General features: G+C 51.7%; 9 protein-coding genes across 9 annotated transcripts; 5 read left to right on the top strand and 4 right to left on the bottom strand.

Moving 5' to 3' along the window:
• Nucleotides 1-3,007: 3,007 nt before the first annotated feature.
• M431DRAFT_3057 (hypothetical protein) lies at nucleotides 3,008-4,531 on the top strand (the record flags this gene model as incomplete). The annotated part of the gene is made up of 5 exons (XM_024914185.1): nucleotides 3,008-3,099; nucleotides 3,193-3,260; nucleotides 3,335-3,340; nucleotides 3,430-4,055; nucleotides 4,145-4,531. 5 exons carry the CDS (start codon nucleotides 3,008-3,010, stop codon nucleotides 4,529-4,531), a joined length of 1,179 nt encoding a protein of 392 aa, XP_024777705.1.
• A 433-nt stretch (nucleotides 4,532-4,964) lies between these two features.
• On the bottom strand, nucleotides 4,965-7,476 carry M431DRAFT_3056 (hypothetical protein; the record flags this gene model as incomplete). Its single annotated transcript, XM_024914184.1, has 2 exons — nucleotides 4,965-7,205; nucleotides 7,282-7,476. 2 exons carry the CDS (start codon nucleotides 7,474-7,476, stop codon nucleotides 4,965-4,967), a joined length of 2,436 nt encoding a protein of 811 aa, XP_024777704.1.
• A 744-nt stretch (nucleotides 7,477-8,220) lies between these two features.
• Nucleotides 8,221-10,253, bottom strand: M431DRAFT_110072 (hypothetical protein). The gene is made up of 3 exons (XM_024911743.1): nucleotides 9,767-10,253; nucleotides 9,218-9,699; nucleotides 8,221-9,159 (listed from the first exon to the last, which is right to left on the bottom strand). Exons 1-3 carry the CDS (start codon nucleotides 10,184-10,186, stop codon nucleotides 8,562-8,564), a joined length of 1,500 nt encoding a protein of 499 aa, XP_024777703.1. The 5' UTR covers nucleotides 10,187-10,253; the 3' UTR covers nucleotides 8,221-8,561.
• A 379-nt stretch (nucleotides 10,254-10,632) lies between these two features.
• On the top strand, nucleotides 10,633-11,276 carry M431DRAFT_479560 (hypothetical protein; the record flags this gene model as incomplete). Its single annotated transcript, XM_024915780.1, has 2 exons — nucleotides 10,633-10,871; nucleotides 10,934-11,276. 2 exons carry the CDS (start codon nucleotides 10,633-10,635, stop codon nucleotides 11,274-11,276), a joined length of 582 nt encoding a protein of 193 aa, XP_024777702.1.
• A 284-nt stretch (nucleotides 11,277-11,560) lies between these two features.
• M431DRAFT_479559 (hypothetical protein) lies at nucleotides 11,561-12,472 on the bottom strand (the record flags this gene model as incomplete). Its single annotated transcript, XM_024915779.1, has 1 exon — nucleotides 11,561-12,472. One exon carries the CDS (start codon nucleotides 12,470-12,472, stop codon nucleotides 11,561-11,563), a length of 912 nt encoding a protein of 303 aa, XP_024777701.1.
• Nucleotides 12,473-13,127: 655 nt separating this feature from the next.
• Nucleotides 13,128-14,408, top strand: M431DRAFT_3052 (hypothetical protein; the record flags this gene model as incomplete). Its single annotated transcript, XM_024914182.1, has 1 exon — nucleotides 13,128-14,408. The coding sequence occupies one exon, from the start codon at nucleotides 13,128-13,130 to the stop codon at nucleotides 14,406-14,408; it is 1,281 nt and encodes a 426-aa protein (XP_024777700.1).
• A 736-nt stretch (nucleotides 14,409-15,144) lies between these two features.
• M431DRAFT_492264 (hypothetical protein) lies at nucleotides 15,145-16,386 on the top strand (the record flags this gene model as incomplete). Its single annotated transcript, XM_024916991.1, has 1 exon — nucleotides 15,145-16,386. One exon carries the CDS (start codon nucleotides 15,145-15,147, stop codon nucleotides 16,384-16,386), a length of 1,242 nt encoding a protein of 413 aa, XP_024777699.1.
• A 367-nt stretch (nucleotides 16,387-16,753) lies between these two features.
• On the bottom strand, nucleotides 16,754-18,863 carry M431DRAFT_78919 (hypothetical protein; the record flags this gene model as incomplete). The annotated part of the gene is made up of 5 exons (XM_024922759.1): nucleotides 16,754-16,949; nucleotides 17,011-17,618; nucleotides 17,686-18,636; nucleotides 18,706-18,711; nucleotides 18,789-18,863. The coding sequence occupies 5 exons, from the start codon at nucleotides 18,861-18,863 to the stop codon at nucleotides 16,754-16,756; spliced, it is 1,836 nt and encodes a 611-aa protein (XP_024777698.1).
• A 541-nt stretch (nucleotides 18,864-19,404) lies between these two features.
• On the top strand, nucleotides 19,405-20,415 carry M431DRAFT_110059 (hypothetical protein). The gene is made up of 3 exons (XM_024911742.1): nucleotides 19,405-19,604; nucleotides 19,674-19,862; nucleotides 19,920-20,415. Exons 1-3 carry the CDS (start codon nucleotides 19,452-19,454, stop codon nucleotides 20,211-20,213), a joined length of 636 nt encoding a protein of 211 aa, XP_024777697.1. The 5' UTR covers nucleotides 19,405-19,451; the 3' UTR covers nucleotides 20,214-20,415.
• The last annotated feature ends 254 nt before the right edge of the window (nucleotides 20,416-20,669 follow it).

Raw genomic sequence — 20,669 nt, 5'->3', positions numbered from 1 at the left:
TGTCATATATACCTGCATAGCGACGGCGTTGGTGAGATTTCAAAAACAGGATCAGTGGGACTTGGGTTTTGGCGTCAATTATATGGAGGAAAGCGGGTTCAATGGGATATTTGAACGGTAGATGCTATGAATGCCGTAAACCGGCAAGAGATTGAATACCAATTTGCCACGGTGGATGCCATACGAGCAAGAATAATTTGTAGTGTTCCTCAGTGTACTCTGTGATTATTTCCAAGGAGTAAGAAAGAGAAGAAACAGAGTCGGGGTGTTTCGGCGTCCGATGGAAACAGAATGACCCATGTACTGTACGAGTATTACACGCCACGCCTCACTCTGCGTCACCTGTAACCGTTGCCGCGTGGTGCGATTTATTGGATGGATCGGGAGGATTGAAAGACGGGTTGCGCCGAGAGGAGACGACACAGCCACGCAGGACTAATTTGATGCCCATTGAATCCATACGATACCCAGTTTCTGTCTGTACTAGTAGCAGTAGTGTGAGTGATAGTCGTCAAGCCAAAGGACGACGCGTCCCGAGACGAGATTGTTGCACCACATAGAAAACGTGCGAGTAACGTGGGAAGAGAAGCAGAGTTGAGTTGACGATGTAGTATTAGCATTGATTGTTGTTGCTTCTGCTATTGTTGGATCGTGGTCTGGATTTCTGCGGGCAAAGCAACTACTGCACTCTAGCCTGGCCCCGGTCGCAGAATTATAACCCAAGCTGGAAAAGGCCCAGGATCCGACACGGCCAGGGAGCGAGAAACAAGCACTACACTAGACAGGGGCGCCTTGAATCTCGGCCCAATCGGCGCCCCGTCGCCAAGCACCATTGGCGCTTCTTCCCGTACAGATTTAGCGGTCATGCTACCTGTATGGCCGCTGTTGGCAGAAAGCTTGGCGGGCGAGCAAAAAACTTTCATCTGTGCCGTACAGAAATAGTGCTCACTCAGGGGCCCCCAAGACGGCTTAGGCGAGCATCCAAGGGGGTTGTTAGCATGGATTGATGTTAGTTAGCATGAGCAGGGCTCCAGGGGAAAGGGAACCAATCCATTCATGGGACCCCTTTTTTTTCTTTCCGGCGAATCCATCTGCTTGATGCAGGATCAGGTACGGAACAGGGGGGAGGGAATGCTTGAGCCAAGAGATTGCCTAGGTAAGGGAAAAAGAAGAGAAAAAAAGGCAATTTGTTAGCGATCCATGGATTGATTCTTGACTAGCTAAACGCGGCTAGATAAGATGAGGCAGCGTGAGAGAGATGGATGGGACAAGATCTGGTGGGTTATATTTGGGGGGAGATTTGGAGGTTTGAGGATTATACAGTAGTAGTACCACAAGTGCTGATGCATAGATAATGTGCTTGAGGGGCGATGAGATGCGATGCGATGCGACGCGGTGCACGTGTTTGTCCTCCATCAGCGGTGATGCCCTTTCAGACGAGTACGGAATAAGTACTGCAATCAAATTGGCGGGTGTTGGCTCTGCTCTGGTGGCCCGTAGATACGAGGTGCAAGCAGCTCTGCGGTGGAGATGGTTTGAGGCAGAGGCCCGCTAAAACAAGTTCAGCCACGGACGGGTTCCGGACGTCTTTGGAAGGGTACGGGAGCCGTGGCTACGACAGCTCGCTTCAGGTGGTGATCGACTCGAGCTCGTCTTTTTCGTCTTTTGGGCGTCGGCAAAATGCGATTGGACATGAAGAGGCAAAAGGCAAAAAAGGGCTGATACAACCAAAAGCGTCTTTGTTCGGAGGATGGGTGAATGTACCGGCAGAATACAGGAGGCAGTTGCCAATGTGGCCAGATGTAATTCAATGCAATGGAACTCTCAATTGGTCAATGTCAATATTCCAACGCCGGAATCTCCATCCCACTATTGACGCTATTGCCTTACGGAGGCACCAGGCATGTGCATCATCGATTTTTCTCGCTTGGAGCAACTCGCGGTTGCCGCCGTGCTAACTCTCTCCTTTGTACCTCTGCGCCTCTATCAGTGCGCGTAGTGCCAAGCGGTACTTCGTATAGAGTACTGGACGGTACTTTGGCCGTACCTACCTCTGTAGCGCGTGCTCCGGATACAGACACATGGACGCCTTGCGCCTACCAAACAGAACCGCGCATTCCCCAGCTGGGGCAATTCAAACAGACTCTGTGACGTGGAAGCTCCTTCCATGCCAACCAGAAGTGGCAAGCACGGTAGGTGCAAGGTAGCAGCAGTGCTTGCCGGTGGCTTACCTACAAAAGTACAAAAGTACAGAAGTACAGAAGTACAGAAGTACAGACTTAACTTTTGCCGTCTTGGACCGATCTGGACTGGTCAGCATCGTTCTTGCTCTTCATAAGTGCGGTACTGTGCTCTTTCCCTTCCCTCGCGCCGCCGAGCTTCCCATTCCTGGAGCCTTGCATTTTTGCCAGATTCCTTTTCTTTCCTTTATTCTTTGTCGCGCTCCGAGTGGTGATACGAGCGAACCATCGTCGACTTCGTTTTTGGGCCTTTTAATGCGCATTTGGATTTGACGTTCTCTCAGCTCTGCGGATTTTTTTGCCTTTTCTTTTTGGTCGAGTCGAAGCTGCATGATAATTCTTGATCGCCCGTTCTTTTTTCCCCTAGCCTGCGCCTTGTCTTGGCATTGGTGATCTTGACCGAAACCGCACACCCTGGTAGCTCTGCACGATACAGGAAGTCGAGGAAAGACGACAAACGGCCAGGCCAATTCTGAGCATTTCGCTGCGATTTTGGATCGGATTGAATAGGCGGATAATCACACCGTTGCGGCTTATTTTTGCTCGATTTACACCGTCGCCGACCGACTTTGTTGCGCCGTGTAACTCTTGGCGGCACAGCTCCAGACGCTGCGCAACGCTGCCAATCAATCTTGTTAACAGCGGCCATCGCACGACATCTCCGCTTCCACCTTTTCTTGTGTTGACGGGACCGGGCGGGAACGCCAAGGGAACTGTCACCTCTGCCGAGCTGCACAAGGACCACAATTGCCGGTGCCAAGCCAACCATGACCGTCTCAAATAGCAATGGCGGCTTGCTGCCCATGATGGAGGTTTTGCCCTCTGTCAAGTTCCAGATTCCGGTTTGGGCACACATAATGTAAGGAAGAATGCTCTCGTGCGGATGCTGTGCCTAAGGGGAGCTACGGATGGTGCGGGAATATTACGAATGGGAGCGCTGACTTGCCTGTAGAAATTGGATGTTCTTTTCGAATGTCACCATCATCTTCAACAAGTGGCTGATAGACACTGCTGGATTCAGTAAGTATCCAACATCCCCCACAGATGACGCAGTCTGGTCTTTCTGGGATAAAGAAGCTAACGAGCAATTACAGAATACCGTAAGTCGGACTCGCGTGGATTGCTTTCTGGGGAAGAAAAGAGAAAGAGGTTCTGTATTCGAGAGTCGTGTACTGACCGCTGATGACAGCCATTCTGCTTACTTGTTGGCACCTCATCTACGCTACCATTGCAACTCAGATCCTCGCTCGCACGACGACACTCCTTGACTCCCGCCGCAACTTTCCCATCTCCGGCCGTCTCTACCTCCGCACCATTCTCCCCATCGGCCTACTATACTCCGGCTCTCTCATCTGTTCCAATGTCGTGTACCTCTACCTCTCCGTCTCCTTTATCCAGATGCTCAAGGCAGCTTCTCCAGTTGCTGTGCTGTTTGCTTCGTGGTCCTGGGGCGTTGCCGAGCCGAACCTCTCCAAGTTCGTCAACGTCTTGGTCATTGTTTTTGGCGTTGCCGTATCTAGTTTTGGCGAGATTCAGTTTTCATGGGTTGGCTTCTTTTTCCAGATTGGAGGCACTTGCTTTGAAGCCGTTCGTGTTGTCATGATTCAAGTTATGCTCAGCGGCGAGGGGCTCAACATGGACCCCCTTGTCAGTCTCTACTACTACGCACCTGTCTGTGCGATTATGAACTTCCTCATTGCCCTAGTCAGTGAGATACCCAAGTTCCAATGGGAACATGCCGTCCATGCTGGCTTTGGAATGCTGTTCCTCAACGCTTCTATCGCCTTCATTCTCAACGTTGCCAGCGTATTCTTGGTAAGCTAGCCCACTTGACCCCTCTGCATACACGTATGCAGACCTTTTGCAATAACTCTGTTGAATGCTAACGGAATGTCCTTGTGCAGATTGGTAAAACCTCGGGTCTAGTCATGACCCTTACTGGCATCTTCAAAAGCATCCTGCTCGTGGTCGCTTCCGTCCTCATCTGGTCCACTCAAATCACCTTTCTCCAAACCGTGGGCTACACGATTGCTCTTGCCGGACTCACCTATTACTCTCTCGGCTACGACCAACTCGTCAGCCTTGGAACGGCGACACTTGCTTGGACAAGCGAATTTTTTGCAGCGAATGGTGGTGCAATGAGGTCAAAAAGACTCATTGTAGTTGGAATATCTTCCTTTGTGGCCGTAATCGTGGTGCTCGAGTTGACCATGAGCGAAAGGGGGAGGAGGATGCTAGCCGGCCCTTCATGGCATGGAAGGCATGGACATGGAGGTCAAGGAAGCCAATGATTGATATTTAATGATGTTGAAGATAAAAGCGAAACGATTTTAGCATTTGCTACGAGATGAGTATATGATGGGCGTAGCGAACCACAAAAAAATAAGAATAATACCCCTTTTAATTCGAGTTTGATCTATTCATCCAGAGGGTGTTCATGTCAAGCGAGCAACGACTTCATTAACAACTGCTTTTGGCTTTGTTGCCAGTCTTAAACGAATTCTCTTTGCTGAGCTCAGGTAAAAAAGCACCCCTTCGGGCTATATCTTCGTATCCCCCCTGTCCCTCCATTATCCAGGGTATAAAGTCTTCTCTCTTTCATGAAAAAGAAACCAAGCAATAGTACCGTTCCGTTGCTTCCAAACTGTAACTAGTCAAACGTGCGCGCACACATAACTAAGAAAAAAACATGGCATGCTCATGCTGTTCCATCTTCTGAAGACCTCATCGGCTCCTACTGCGACGGCGGCTCCGGCTTCGGTGTCTCTCTCGGCGGGGGGATAAGCTGCGGTCTCGTCTGGTCCGTCTGTCGCGATCTCGATCTCGGTCTCGGTCACGGTCACGGTCTCTGTCTCGGCTGCGGTCTCTCCGGTCCTTGTCCCGTTCCCTGTCCCTTTCCCTATCGCGGTCACGGTCACGGTCACGGTCTCTATCGCGGTCTCGTCGGTCCCGATCTCGATCTCTGTCTCTGTCTCTGTCTCGCTCGCGGTACCGGGTCCTATCCCGACTGTTGCTCCGCGATCTGCTCCTATGTCGATCGTCCCGGGCTCCAGGGGCATATCTGTCAACTGCTTGTCCATCACCCTTGTGCCGCGCGGCAAGTGTTCTCTCACCACTGTTCTTCTTGTCGTCCACGCCGGGGATAGGCAGGCCTTTCTCCCTGGCGTCCTTCTGAGCCGCCAGGTATGCTTTAGCCTCCTTCTCCCGCTTCTTGACTTCTTCGAGCTTCCACTCCTCGAGCTCGTCCTTGGAAGCTCCGTGCGGCACGGCGGATGATCCTGGTCGGGACCGCGAGCGGCTTCGTCGGTCGCTGGCGCGGTCTCTTTCCCGTTCCCGGTCCTTTCGGTCTCGATCCTTGTCTCTATCGCCGGATCGATCACGGCTGCGGCGACGGGGCGAGCGTGCGTCCGATCTGCCGGGGTAGTAGGAGTCTGCTGCGCCGCGACGGCTATCTCTTGACCGGCTGCGTTGTCGTCGAGCACGGGAACGGCTCCTATCGCGTCGATCAGTGCGTAGACGAGAACCGCTGCGGCTCCTATCACGTCGGTCGGTTCTTGTAGCATGTGAGCGTGAATGCTCCCTCCGGTCTCTGCTGCGATCCCTGCTGCGATCCCTACTACGGTCTCGTCGTTCGGTCTTGATTCGAGAACGGCTCCTCTCTCGCCTAGGAGATCTAGGGCGTGACCGGCTTCGAACTCGTCGCCGTGAGCTGCTTCTAGCAACAGATCGGTCGCGTCTAAACCTCGAGCGACTTCGCTCACGTCTGTCGTCTCTCCGGCGCCGAGATCGACTCCTGTCTCTTCGCAGCTTCGAACGGCTTCTATCCCTTCTATCTCTAACTTTGGAACGACTACGATCGCGCCTTGGCGAGTCTGAACGATGATCACGGCGGCGCCGTTCATCCGTATCTCGTGGGCGGCTTCGATCCCTATCCCTGTCGTTGTCTTTCTCGTGAGTTCGTGATGCGCTCCTGCTAGGAGGGCGCTCGTCCTTTGCTCCTGACAGTTTTGGGTCGATGGATGATTTGGAGTCTCTCCTTTCGCTTGGTTTTCTAGACTCTGCGGTCTTGGAGGAGTCTCTTCGAATCGGGTTAATGGCCGAAGCTGGGCCAATCTTCCTGGGAGGAGGGGCCAAGGTAGAATCAATCTCCATCTCGGTCTTTGTGCGTGTCGATTTGCTGCTTTCTCGCAACAGATCGGCCAAAGCCTCCTGTTCCAGTCGCTCGTGATCCTCCTTGGACATCTTCTCCTTCATCTCTTCAGACAGAACCACCTTCTCCTTGCGAGAGCCATCGCGATCGCGGTCACGATCGCGGTCACGGTCACGGTCACGGTCACGGCCCCTGTCTCTGTCTCTGTCCCTGTCCCGATCTCTATCTCTGTCGCGATCTCTGTCACGGTCGCGCTCCCTTTCTTCCTTCTCTCGTTTCTCTCGCTCCTTGTGCCGTTGCTCTCGCTCCAAGTCACGCTGTCGCTCTCTCTCTTCGCGCTCCTTCTCGCGCTTTCTTCGGCGCTCATCTCTTTCTTCTTGGCGTTTGAGTTCGGCCTTTTCACGCTCCTTTTCTTCTCTGCGGCGCTCTTCCTTAGCGATACGCCGCTTTTCCTCTTCAATAGCAGCTTCTTTCTGCTTCAGCTCCTCTCGTACTCTGTCGCGTTCGGCTTGCTTTGCTGCGGTGTCGGCGGCATATTCCTCGTCCGTCTTGGCTCCTCGTTTTTGCTCTTCGTTGGCGATTTCCTCACCGATCTCGGCTCGCCTGGTTTCCCGAATACTCTGCTCGATTGCGCCGACGTCAATCAGTTCCCCGATGACTTCCTCGGCCTTGTGATACACTCCCGATCGCTCCAACGCGCCATCGATAAGAGCTGCGGCCTTTCTACGGTCCAACGTCAGGAGCTGATGGGGATTGCGCTCGACTTCTTGCTCGGCCACCTCGAGAATGGCCTTTGTAACTTGAGCCTCGTAGTCCTGATGCCGAGAAAAGGAGAAATCAGTAATGCCCAGAAGAGAGAAAAAAAAATCAAGCTCCAATTATTCTGCATACGCTGGCTGCAAACTTGTCCCAAACCTGCTTCCGTATCGAATCGTAAGCGCCTTCTTTTTTGAAGCTATGTGCCAGAGACTCGATCGCCGCTCGTGTTGCAGACGGCAACGGCAGTTCGGAAGCCTTGAACTTCCGCGATGTCGTCTCCGCAGCTGATTTGCCTGCCATGTTTGTCTGTTCTGCAGACGTCGCCATTGTGCTGAATTTGCCCGCGCGTGGCGTGATGCGCGCGTCTCGTCTGGAGATGGAGAGTCGCTCTGTTCGAATCAAGACATGCCGCTAAATCGAAAAAGCGAATCGCAGTGCCCAATCCAGCCTCGTAATCAAATCAAATCGGAGGGCAAAACCTCTCTTGACACCTCCTATGCCATTTGTTGAAGGGAAGTTTCGTGTTGAAGGGCAGAAGTGGGAGTATCATCAGGTGAACGCCTGCTCACGTGACAGCAATCGTACGTTTGTATTCAACGATTCAGAGCGGGAGCAAAGGCGTCATTCGATAGGTGAAGTGGGCGATTTTGCTCTTTTTTTATGGCGATTTTGCCTTTTTGTTTGTGAAAACCTACAATTGGTTGAATGCAACCTTGTTGTTACATTGGGAGACTTATAATTGCTGAGCCATGCCCGGTTAACAACATGTACCCTGCACTGCCTGCCAATATTTGCCTTTGACTTATTCGCAGCCTTGGTATTGTCTAGGTAATTATACAGCTGAATAATTATAGTCATGAGAGTCAACCTATCATTTATTATATAGCAACAATACTGAAATTTTGACTGTATCTCGCTATCGAATCTGCATCTGTAGCTTATGCTGGCTGCTCATGCTCTGCAGCAACATCACGAGTATCCTAACTATCACTATCAAGGCTATTTCTATGTAGTTCAATTTGGATATTAACTTAGATGGGGCAACCACGGCCAAGAATGGAATCTGTAATACTGTCATGTACTTGTCATTGTAATATATTCATTTCATGCTATATCAACTACAGAGCAAAAATCCTAAATCAGCCAACTAGATACCACTCAATGCTCTGCTTTCTAATAGAGAAAAAGAACGGATAGTTTCAGGGCTATTCGTGCACGCATATGAATGAAGGCATAGTCAGGTGTTGTCGTTCCATCATAAAGGTCGTTGTAGCGGGGATTTTCTTCTTCTTCCTTGTGCTGTCGTCCACAGGAGATATGTACTGATATCTCTCCCATCTTTTTCCTTTGCCCCTTTCGTTTCTCACTGGTATACATGGTCCGTTTTGGGCCGTTCTCATTTCGTTTTCCGTTTAAAACTCACCATCACCACCGTGTCCAACCATGTTGGCCATCCAGAGACCAACCAGTCCCCACCAGCCGATTCGCCATCCCCTCCAGAGACCTTCCATGCCCTGACCCTTCTTGTAGGTTGGTAGGAGGTTCTTGGTCTTGACCTTGCCTCGCTTGCTGATCACGGGCTTGGGTGGGATCTCCCGAGTGCCTTCTTCGGTAACGATGTGGTACATGGTGCCGAAAGTGCCATTGTATTTGCCAATGGGTACAATGGTTTCCAACGCCGGTTCACCGTCATTGAGAGCCTCCAGGTACTCCGGTTCGGAAAGCACAGAGAGTTGGCCTCGGCGCAGTACAGTCTCCAGGGGAAGCTTGATCAGAATTCCCACCGATGAGGCGAAAAACTTGGCGGCGGAGAATGTCATGGGCGCAATTTCGCTTGTGATCATAAACTTAGTCTTGAGCGCCAATGGGGTGGAGAGAGTGAAGATGGGGTTGACGAGAGAGTGAAGAATGGTGGGGACGACAATGGTGGAAGGGCAATAGTAAGATGGGAGGGCTCGAAGGCTTGCAATGGTTCTTCGCTGTCCCTTGAAGGGGTTGGTGAGGATTAACCTGTGGCCATGTCAGTATGATGAGAGTAAGTAGTTGGTTTTGCAGCTGTATCATATACCTCGTGCGTATGAGATCTAGAGGCGCAAGGGCGAGGCTGGTTGTGACTGCAGCGGCGGCGGCCACGAGCAAGGAAGCCCAGGGATATGGGGACGCAATGTCAACAAGACGCTCAATGTTGTCCTTGACACCCAGGTCTGGCACGTTGAACACTGCACTCAGGAAGCTTCTTGACCAATTCTCCAACAGAGACTGCAAGACGGTGTACAGAAAGGTTGCATTTGCTCCCTTCCATACCCCCCATGCGCCGTCCCTCTGCCATAGCTGCCCAATGACGTCAAGAATAGCATCAGACCGACGAAGATTCAAGAAGTGCTCCGGCATGACGGGCACCTTTTTCGGTGTCGTGGGAGACTGTAATGGAGATTCTGCACGCCGGCTACTGGGTCGCTTCTCAGGCTGAGCCTGGCTGGGGCCCCAGGGATTGGGTATGGCGGGATCGCTGGATGTGAAATATGCCGGTTCCTCGCCATCAGATTCCTCCTGTGCAATTCTTCATTAGCTCAAAGAAGACGACAGCTAGAGAGTACCCCCGAAAGACAACGCTTACATCAAATGCCGAGCCAGCTCGACTTGATACCTGAGGGACGGGGGCAGGGGTTTCTGGTTCGGCAGCCACCGTGAGAGCAGCCTTTTCATCTTGATCCCGAGCCTGCAGGATCATCTTGGCAACCTCAAAAGGCTGCCCGATCAAGACGGACATGTATTTCCATATCAACTCATCGACGAGTTCCCTGGCACTTTCGACAACCGACGGCGAGGGTTCGCCAATCAACTCCTTGTAGTCGAGATCATTCAGCATGTGCTTCGCCTTGGAGGCGTACTTCGCACCACTGGCGACATCGTAGCTGTTGCCACCAGAGAACGGATTCGAGCTCGGGATCGATACCGGTTCTGCCCGCTCCTCGATTGTGGGAGGCCGGTAATACGGCCGCAGGGGATTGGGGGTAAACTCCTTGGGGGATGACATGATTGATTTTAAAAAGAGAGAGATTCCAGATCTCTACCTTTTTTTAACAACCCAAGTTGGGCTCCTGTGGTTGATAAAAATGCAGTCATTGGCAAGCTGGGGGGTAGCTACCACTCCGGCGGGAATCTCCCCGTTAGTTACATATTGCCGCCGATAAGCAACTCTTATCACGACGGAGCGGCCAATTCCCAATAGTCACAAACAGCTTCGGAGATGCGACGGCCTAAAATAATTAATAGCGAACCAAAGACGGTTTATTAACGAGCATGTCCGGCTTTGCTCTTTTGTGATTCTCTCGGCTATCAAAGTGCTACGGCCTTGTCTTTGGGCGCTGGCGACCATTCAACCCAGGCCGATCCCAATTTGCGACGCTCTTGCACCGGGTTTTCTTCCTTAATCCCAGATTTATTTTCTCGCTGCCACCGAATTCCGATCAAGCGCTCCACATGTCGGCCTCAAGATCGCTCTCACGAAGCCTTGCGAGGCTGTCGCAAGCGGGATGCCGTCGAGCTCCCTCCACGAATGCGCCGTATAGAGGCTTGACCGTCTTAACGAGCCCTTTTCTTCGATCCGTACCTACATCGCGAGCTGTTCAATCTCTTCAATTGTCTCCGAGCCGTCGCGCATTCTCTACAACAACCCAGCGGCGGCATGGCCATGTCACCCCGCCAAAGCCTGGTGAAGAGTGAGCAGCAATGCAAATCTACACACACAAAGAAAAAAGAGTTTTGGCTAACATTGATGTAGGCTCTGGGTCACATTCATTGATAAGGAAGGCGAGGAGCACAAATTCGCCGTTTCAGCTGGCGATAACCTGCTCGACATTGCTCAGGCCAACGATCTGGAGATGGAGGGTGCCTGCGGAGGATCATGCGCATGCTCGACTTGCCATGTGATCGTAGAGGGAGAAGACCATTTTGACAAGATGCCCGAGCCCGAAGACGACGAGAATGACATGCTGGACCTCGCTTTTGGCCTGACCGAGACCAGCCGTCTGGGCTGCCAAGTTATAATGACCAAGGAGCTGGACGGCTTGGTGGTGAGGCTGCCTTCTATGACGAGAAACATGCAAGCGAGCGACTTTCAATGATTGGGGCGGGAGTCGTTTGATGTGAATACGATACGGCATACACCACACAGAAAATTGGAAACCCTGTATAATATTGAACAAAATAGAAGCGGTGGAAATGGGTCGGCGAGCCTCGGGGTTGGGCGCAAGCATTTTGCCCAAGGGGGGGGGTATCTTTGGGGTAAAATTTTGTATACCTAGTGATGAGTACTGTAGATCTGAAGACAGGCCGAACTTCGCTCCCTGTAGAGATACATATTGCAAAACAAGAAAAAAAAATTACAAAGAAAGACAAGACATATCCGTTACGCCTCTTCCAACGGAGTCTTTTTTAAGCCGCCTCCTCCCGATGCAATCAAGTCCAAAAAGCCCTTCTTACTCATCTCATTGACCTTTTCCTCCCTCGTCTTATGGCCGATGACGCCCTCCTTTCTCACTGCCCTCTCCGCCTCAGCAGCCTGTACCTGAGAGGCTCGTACGGCATTGAACATGCGAATCACACCTCTCTGCGCCGTCTTGCGCAGCGTCTTTTCGATCGCCAACATTTCCGAAGTTGTCATCTCCGGCTCACCCGACTCGTCCACTGTCGCCACCAGAATGTCCTTGATGCGGCCCTTCTCCAGCGCGACTCTCTTCTGCTCCTTGAGCTTCCTCCTGGCCTTTTGCTCGAGCGCAATATCTACGGCGGCCTTGGAGGCCTCGTGGGCGGCTGCGCTTCGAGACAGGACGGGGTCGGATCGTTTTGACGCGGAAAGCTTGGTTGATAGAATCTTTGAAAGCGAGGTTGCGAAAGCAGTGGGGTCATTACGTTTTGACTTTGTCTTTGCTGCGCCTACATCGAGGTCCATGTCGTCGTCGTCATCGTCATCGTCATCCTCCTCGCTCTGCTCCTCTGCTTCATCATCCTCCTCCTCCTGCTGCTCAGCTTCCGGCTCTGGTTTTTTCGACTTTGATTTTGACGTCTTGACATTGGTCTTTTTTACAACGGGCGCCTCCTCGTCGGAGCTTGAGGAATCGTTCTCTCCAGCGTCGGCGACATCGTCCACGGGCGCATTGTGAATATCATCGTCGGAATCCAGCAGGTTGACCGCGTCAAACGTCTGCTGCTCCTCTTCGTTTTCCGAGTCGCTGTGGTATGCTTGTGCTTTTCGCTGCTTCTTGGTCGGGCGATGTGACTTGTTGTCGTTGCGCCGTTTATTATTTTTTAGTCCAGCCATTGTGTTTGAATTGCCCGTTCCAGATATACCAACAGGTAAGTTTGATGACTTCCGTCTCTGGACTTTTTTCTGAAAAATCAAAAGGTCTGGGATAATTTTGCCAGATCCAACTTTTTTCTCTGGAGCAACGGTTCACATTGGGGAAGGCGGTGAAAGTGCCCCGCTAGGAAGCTCTAGAGGTACGTACCCCTGGCAGTCCGGATGACTTACGGCCAACCGTCGCCAAACCCCGAGCCTTTTGATCCTACAGGATTCCCAAGGCTCACTACGAAGTACTAGCAGAAGGAGAGTCTCACGATGAAGCATATTTAACAGACACACACAGCGCGCTTCTACGGAGTCAGAATCTATCACACAACCGTTGGCTGTTGTATTCCTCTCCAACATATCTTCTCTTTTGTCTCACTTGCTTCAACGAGCTCCGGACGGGATCGGCTTTTTGCGGGGCATCGCCGGTGCCAGTCGGACGTCATCAAAGCTTCAGCCCAATTCGTTGGATTATTGCAATCGCCGGTCCGGAGTGCTTCATAAAGGGCTGCTTCATAGACAGCTGTGTTCTGCTCAGCCGGCAGAGTTTGGCTAAGCCTTGTGAGAGAACTGCAGAGCATCCGCGTATCATTTCAGGAGACAACCAGCAGCCTTTATCTCAAAAGCCATGTTTGGCCAGTACACGCTCGAAACCAGCCCGGGCGATGGCACCTATCGGGTACCAAAGCTCAATCACAAGAAGTCGCGATATGGCTGCCAGCGATGTCGCACGCGGCGGGTAAAGTGCAACGAGGCAAAGCCCACTTGCCAGCACTGCGAGCGGCACCGGGCCAAATGCATCTATGATCGTCTTCCACAGAAGAAGACCGGCCAAGACCGATCTCCGGGCTCATCATCACAGCCTCAGCCCAGTGAATCTGGCATCTCAGAGACCAGTTCTGACAAGCCTTCTCCTTTGTCGTCGGTGGACCCGCTAGACGAAGATGCCTTGGAATCGAAGCAGCGACGGCTGTTGGAGGCGAGGTTGATGCATCTCTATCTCACCGAGACTGGGCCCTCGCTTCCTATTGACGACAAGACTTACAAGATATTCGCCAATTTGGCTCCCAAGATGGCGTTGGACTCTGAAGCTCTGCTATATGCCATATATGCTCTGGCGGCTATCCACGCGCTCATATGCAAGTTAGACAACTCCTTTGATGGACTCAATGTACATAGACGATACCTGGCAATGGCTCTGCATGAACACCAAAGGGAGATTACCAAACTCAGCGAGTCCAACTTTGAGGCCGTGTGTCTCACGTCGCATTTGCTGCGCATCTGCACATTTGCCACGCTGCGGTACCGAAATCGTGAACCATACTCTCCTCCTCTGGAGTGGATATTGATCACGGGGACAACGCAAGCCCTCTTTATCAAGGCTTGGGGCATCATTTTGGCGCATCCGGGGTCGTTCGTGTCGGCGATGACGAAGAGTACGCCCATCCTTTACGATACCCAGGCGAGATATGATCCAGCGAACCGGCAGGGCTTGGAGTACTTGCTCGAAAGGGACGCCAAAGATGTAGTGTCGGAGCCGTGGGACATGGAGATCCAGGACGCATACGAGACGACGCTCAGCTACATCGGAGGGGTCTTGCTGTTGCTGCATCCCAGAGACGGCAAGATTCAGCTTGACGAGGCGAGGCGGAGGATGGTCATCTTCCCCATGGTCGTGAAGAAGAAGTTTCTCGACCTCACGCAGCAAGTCTGCCCGAGGGCCCTGGTGATTCTGGCATATTATTTCTCGATGCTGGTCATTGAAAACTTGTGGTGGGTTGGCGATGTGGGGAAGCAGGAAGTGCAGGACATTTCAAAGAACTTGCCGGCCAGGTGGCAGAAGATGCTGGAATGGCCATTGCGAGTGGTAGAGAGAGGAGCAATTCTGCCGATATCACCATGTAGGTAACCACGTGTGTGGGATGAGGGTGTAAATGATGGATTTTGCTACATATAAATAACGAGTACTAAGTCGCCCCATTCTGCCAACGTATGACCATTTATATACCCTGCATGTGTCCAAACCGGATCAGTCCATCTTCTATACGCATATGCGTAAAATTACACTGCATGAACGTGCTTCTTCGTTCTCGGGTCGGATATTCGCATCTGCAGGACGGGATGTCGTTCTCGCTCTTCCAAATCAGGCTTAGCTGCACCATTGTAAGCGCATGTCTCTTTTGAGCTTCGCTTTCGCTCCGCCAGTAGCGTCATCACCACACCAGCGACTTACACTCACTACGTAGTAAACGAGATTTGTAACGTGATAGAAAATAACTCCAAGTATTTCTATTGCGGAAAAGGGAAATCGATAGACTTACATCGAAGTTATCCGCGACATGTGGCGAGCTAGTCCTCGGATTCGCTTCGAACGCGAGCTTCGAATGCGAGAGGCTCGGAAAAGACATCTCGGGATATTGGGGAGACTCTGTGATGAGTTCAAGAAACGGCATCACGCAGCAGATGAAATTTCTATATAAACATTGGATTTATTGTATCATCATCATGTTTCTGCATCAGATATCCAGTACAATAAACTTGAGTCGAGACATCTATCAAGCATACATCACCTACATTAACTTACAACACCCCCATACTGTCTTAGCCTCTCAGACCTTACTTTACATCAAACATACATCGTCAAAATGGCAGAGGAAAACAAACAAGGTTCGCCCATGATCAAGCTAAGCACCGACCAAAGCTTCCACTTCGAAATCCTCCGCGCCGTCTCCATCGCGCCCTACCAAGGCGCCGACCTCGGCGAGGTTCTCACAGCCGCTGCCAAAGTCAAGCCCTGCGACTTTGAGAGCTATTACACTGCCTTTCACGACCTTGCCGTTCGTGTGCACAATCAAGCTGAGAAGATCGACGTGGCCAAGTATCCCGTTTCAGCGAGGCAGGCGTTTTTCAGGGAGGCTACGTATCTTCGTACGTCTGAGTTCTTCCTTCATGGGAATTGGGAGGACCCGCGTATCAACTCGGTTTGGAAGAGGCATAGGGAGGCCTTTGATAAGGCTATTGCACTTCTTCCTGTTCCTGGCGAAAGGGTGACGCTCAAGGCTGAGGGGTTCGATGTGCCGGCCATCTTCTATGGTTGTGGACAACCCGGCCGCCGTGCAACCATTCTCATGTGCAGCGGCTATGATGGCTCCCAGGAGGAGCTGTACCATGTCGCCGTCGAGGCTGCTCTTGTTCGGGGTATCAATGTCATAACATACGAAGGGCCAGGCCAACCCACTGTCCGCCGAGAGCAAAACCTAGGTTTCATCCACGATTGGGAACGAGTCGTGTCCCCTGTCGTCGACTACGCCCTGACGAGAGATGATGTAGACCCCAATGCCATTGGTCTCTGGGGATACTCTCTAGGCGGATATCTCGCCACCCGTGCCGCAGCCTTTGAGCCTCGCATCGCCGCCGCCATGGCCATCGACGGCGTCAGCGACTTTGGCGAAGCAATTCTCCAAAAGTTCCCCCCTGAACTGCTCAGCCTTTACAAGGCCGGCAACAAAGAGGCCGTCGACCAGGCCGTGGTCTCCGCCGTGTCAAACCCGGAGGCGCCTACTTCGTTCCGCTGGGCCATTGAGCAGGGCCTGTGGGCGTTCAACACCAAGTCGCCATATGAGTGGGCGACGAAGTGCATGGACATGAAACTGGGTGATGCGATTCACAACATTAAAGTCCCGTTCTTCGTGGCTGATGCAGAGAATGATGATTTGTTGCCTGGACAGGCAAAGATTGTTGCTGAAACAGTCGGAGAGCGGGCGACGTATCATTTGTTCACTGCTGAGGATGGAGCGGGTGAGCATTGCTCTATTGGCGCGGCTGTGCTCCAAAACCAGGTCGTGTTTGACTGGTTCCAAGAGGTGGTGTCTGGAAACAAGGCTTGAAGATGTGATGGTGTGAGGATACTTGATTCGAGATGTTCATGACAGTTAGCAAGCAGGCATTGTGTAAACAAATTCAGAGTAGCACATAGTGAGCGATATGCTTAACAAAATTGTTTTCCTACATGACCTTTCAACAGAAATCAGTTTTCATAACCCTGTTGTTCCCCACATATAAACATGGGCCTTGCTGCGTCCCAAACAAATTGACCAGACAGGTCATCCATCCACGGCTTCCCATCATCCAAATTCCAGAAAAAATAATAGAAACGACCTTAGAATCACCCCCATCAGCTGACAAGTGACATACAAAATCTCCCCAGACAGACGCCAAACAAACTCCAAGGTCTTATTCCGTTATGCAACGGGGCTACCAGCCCCTAATCCTATCCCAAAAAGAACCTGAAGAAGCCTTCTTCTCCTCTTCAGGGGGAACTGGCGGTGCTGTTATGGTCGTGTTCCATTTCTCCTCGCCACTGATGAAAAGCCGATAGAGAAGCTTGCTCTCACCGTCTTCCTCTTCGATGGTGAATGAGCCAAACTTGGACATGCCAGAGTGGTGGTATCTTTGATTGCTGTCAGAACAATTCTCTCACGATAGGGGGTTATGAGGTGGGCCAAACTTACTGGATCAAAACGTCCTCATCGTCCACCTGCGAATATGAAGGAATCGGTGACGCAAACTGGTTGAGTGGGCTGGTGGAAAACTCATAGACGGTAGACTCTTCCGACCAGTCGGATTCTGGAGGAGGCGGGAACTTTGTTGCAGCGAATTCGTGCCTGTCTCCGGACAAGACCACGACTCCAACTCCGCGAGCAGAGACATCCCACATAGCTTCGAGAATCTTCTTCCTTTCAACCAAGAAGCCGCCCCAGGTGTCCTTGACGTTCACGGGCCAGTTCTTGGTGAAGGGAATGGACGATGCCACAAACTTCCACCTGACGCCTTTGGGCTCTGGCCGTCCTAGCCAGGCCAAAAAGTCGGCCAACTGATCGGCACCCAGCATTGTCTTCTCCGTCTCATTGAACGGCAGCTTGTTGCTGGATCTGTAACTGCGAGTGTCAAGCATGAAGAAGCTCGCAGGGCCCTGCACAAACTCAAACCATGTAGCACCCTTGCGACGCTCACTCTTGGTACCGGCAGTCACAGCACGGGGAGGGTTGATCTGAGCCTGGTAAATGTGCCACGGGTCTACAGCATTCTGGTATACCCCAGTAGTGTTTGCATCCCAGTCCTATGTGCCCTCGTAGTTAGCCAAGAAAGAAACTAATCAGCGCGGTACTGGTGAAGGGAGGAAATACATTCGCAATCTCGTGATCATCCAAGACATGAATCCAGCTCAAATTCTGACCGACAGGAGCCCAATCCTCAGAAGCATACACCTGCCGGTACTGCATACGGTACTCGTCGACCGACTTGCCAAAGCGCTCGGGAACATCAACATAGATGAAGTCGCCTAGGAAAAGCATGAACTGCGCGCTCAACTCGGGAAGTCGTTTGGCAAGATTTCGCAATCCTGGAATGGCAAGCGGATGATCCAAAGGCGAGTAGGGGAATCGCGGCAAGATGCACGAAGTAGACAAGAAAGTGTATTTCCCTCCGTTTTGACTTGGCATCTTGCCGGGTTGCGGCGCAGCAGTAAGCTCACCCGAATGGTTGTTTGAGGTCCGCCACTCATACTTTTGCTGCTCTGCATAGCTCAAGAGCGGAATGGTAAGAACGCTGGTGAAGTCTGTCTCGTTGGAGGTGCTCTTGACGCTGCCGACGGATTGCCAAATGAGACCGTTGTAGTTTCGGATCTGGAAAGTGACGGGCATATTGGCCTGATCAGGTTCTCGGATGAGAAAGTTGGCCTCTTTATGAGAGACATATCCAAGTCGCACAAAGGACAGGTCATTAGCTGGATAATACCATCTGGCGCGATACAAGGCGTCGGCAGTAAGGCCAACGAACGCTAGGTTGATGAGAAAACTCAGCAAGGAGCTGAAGGGACGCTTTGCACTGGGAGCACCGTAAAAGATGATTTTCCAGGCCGGTACATCTTTTCCAGCATAAGAAATCGTTTCCTGAACGTCGACCTCTTCTGCGACAAGCTCTTGATCTGAATCATCATCCGGCGTGACTACGGTTTCTTTGACAGTGATGTCGACTTGATCATCGACGATTTCAAGTTCAGGTGAAGAAAATAAGCTCGTCAAGAAAGCTGGGATATATATGGCAAATAGGGCGAAGATGATAGATGGTAGTCGAGCCTAAGCGTGGTTAGGCAGGCATGTTTTACTTACGTTCACGGTCACCCAATGAACCGTGGTGAGACTTACAGGAAACTATATTGGGCGTCAGTTGAGGGTCAAAAAATGAAACATTACGTGCACCTGGCGAGAGGCGAGAAAGCATCACGTACAGCACGGAAAAAGAGAATGGCTCCTATCCTGATAGCGACCGAAGACGCATTTGCGATGGTTCTTTGGACGGCCATCTTGAGCAAGATGCCACTTCCGCCCCCGCAGAGTCAGACGGCTGAGGCTCACTTGGGGGGAAGCAAGTCACTTGTTAGCGGTAACCAGGGAGGGGCTTAAAGAGGCGTAAAGCAGGGAGATGAAGCTGGAAAACGACTCCAATCACCACATGGCGATATCGCGAAGATGAAGAAACGAGAATGTACAATCGACGTCACCTCCAATAAGAACAAGAATAACAACACGGGAACACGCCAATAATATAGCGGTGTCTCAGGCTGTGGCTCAAGCGGTACGTATTCGAAACGCTGCTAAGGCGCTGTCCCGCTATTGCAGGCGATCCAACGCTGGAGCTAGTGGGATAGGCATCAATGCAGCGGCCCTAGTGGGCAGTAGGCAGGAGGATCAGGGGACGGCAGCTGCGAAATTCCGTTGCCGAGTAGCAGCAGGTATTTGGGTACTTGGGTACTTTAATTGTGGCTGGTGGCGGGCAGAGGGTGGCTGGTGCACTGCACTGCTCCATGGGCTTGGGGCCAATGTGTCGTGTCCCATTCAAGCATCCCTGAAACCAGTCAGTCCTCAACATCGTTGACCTGCACAACGACAAGATGAGATTGCCGACGCTGGTAGCTGGCCTGATTGGCCTCATGGCCACCAATGTTGCCGCTACAGCATTGACCTACAAGCTGACCGCCAACGAACTGGCCTGCTTCTATGCCTCCACGAAGAACGAAAACGAGAAGATTGCCTTTTACTTTGCTGTTAGTGCCGCCGCATTGCATCGAGGCGATACCCGTTCCGCGCATATATTAACTTCCGAGGTGCATTAGGTTCAATCCGGTGGTTCGTTCGATGTCGATTACTCTGTCGAGGGACCTGGTGGAAAGATCATCCTTCAGGGCGAAAAGGAGCGACAGGGCGACTTTGTCTTCACCGCGCAGGTAGTTGGTGACTACAAGTTCTGCTTCGACAACGATATGAGCACATATACTGATAAATTTGTCGATTTCGAAATTGCTGTAAGTGCCGAATGGGGATTTGCAAACAGGCCACCGTAGCTAACCACATCAATGCAGGTCGAAAACGAGTCTCGAACCGCCCAGCTCCCCTCTAAGCAGGGTTCATCGCCAGAGCAGACATCCGTTCTCGAGGAATCCATCTACAAGATCTCCGGCCAGCTTTCCACCATTTCCCGAAACCAAAAGTACTTTAGGACGCGGGAGAACCGCAACTTCAGCACCGTGTCCAGCACAGAGAAGCGCATTGTCAACTTTAGCATGATCCAGATTGCTCTGATTGTCTGCATGGGAGCACTGCAGGTGTTTGTTGTCCGGTTCTTCTTCCAGGGTGCTCGCAAGGGTTACGTTTAAGCGAATAGTGTTCTTTATTATGCAACTGTACGGAGGGACAGTCTGGACGGCAAGCAACAGGCTACAGGTTGACATGAGGACGGATGGTATGGATGGATATGAGCATTTCTATGTGCAGGGATAGCTCGGCCAGCGTGGCCAGAAGTTTACGGCGATGGGCGTGTTTTGTAGCCTGAAAATGGCTGGTGAAGAGCGTCATGGGAGTTACCTTGGCAAGCTAATGAAAAGGAGGCGCTATTTAAAAGAAGAATACAATTACAGACCCAACCTCATTGTTCTATCAGCTCGTGATTCTGCCAGTATGTACATACATACTGACGGACAGCTACAGACAGCCGCGTCTGGGTGACAGGGGAATCATTATTCCGAGGCTTCTAGCCTCAAGCCACCTTGCGGAGCCTTTGCTCGGATCCACCCACCGCCTGCTTGAATGCACAATCCCTGTAATCAGCCACA

This window comes from Trichoderma harzianum, assembly GCF_003025095.1.
Source record: "Trichoderma harzianum CBS 226.95 unplaced genomic scaffold M431scaffold_3, whole genome shotgun sequence".
In the NCBI taxonomy this organism is placed as follows: domain Eukaryota; kingdom Fungi; phylum Ascomycota; class Sordariomycetes; order Hypocreales; family Hypocreaceae; genus Trichoderma; species Trichoderma harzianum.
This window is presented reverse-complemented; position numbering and strand designations above follow the sequence as displayed.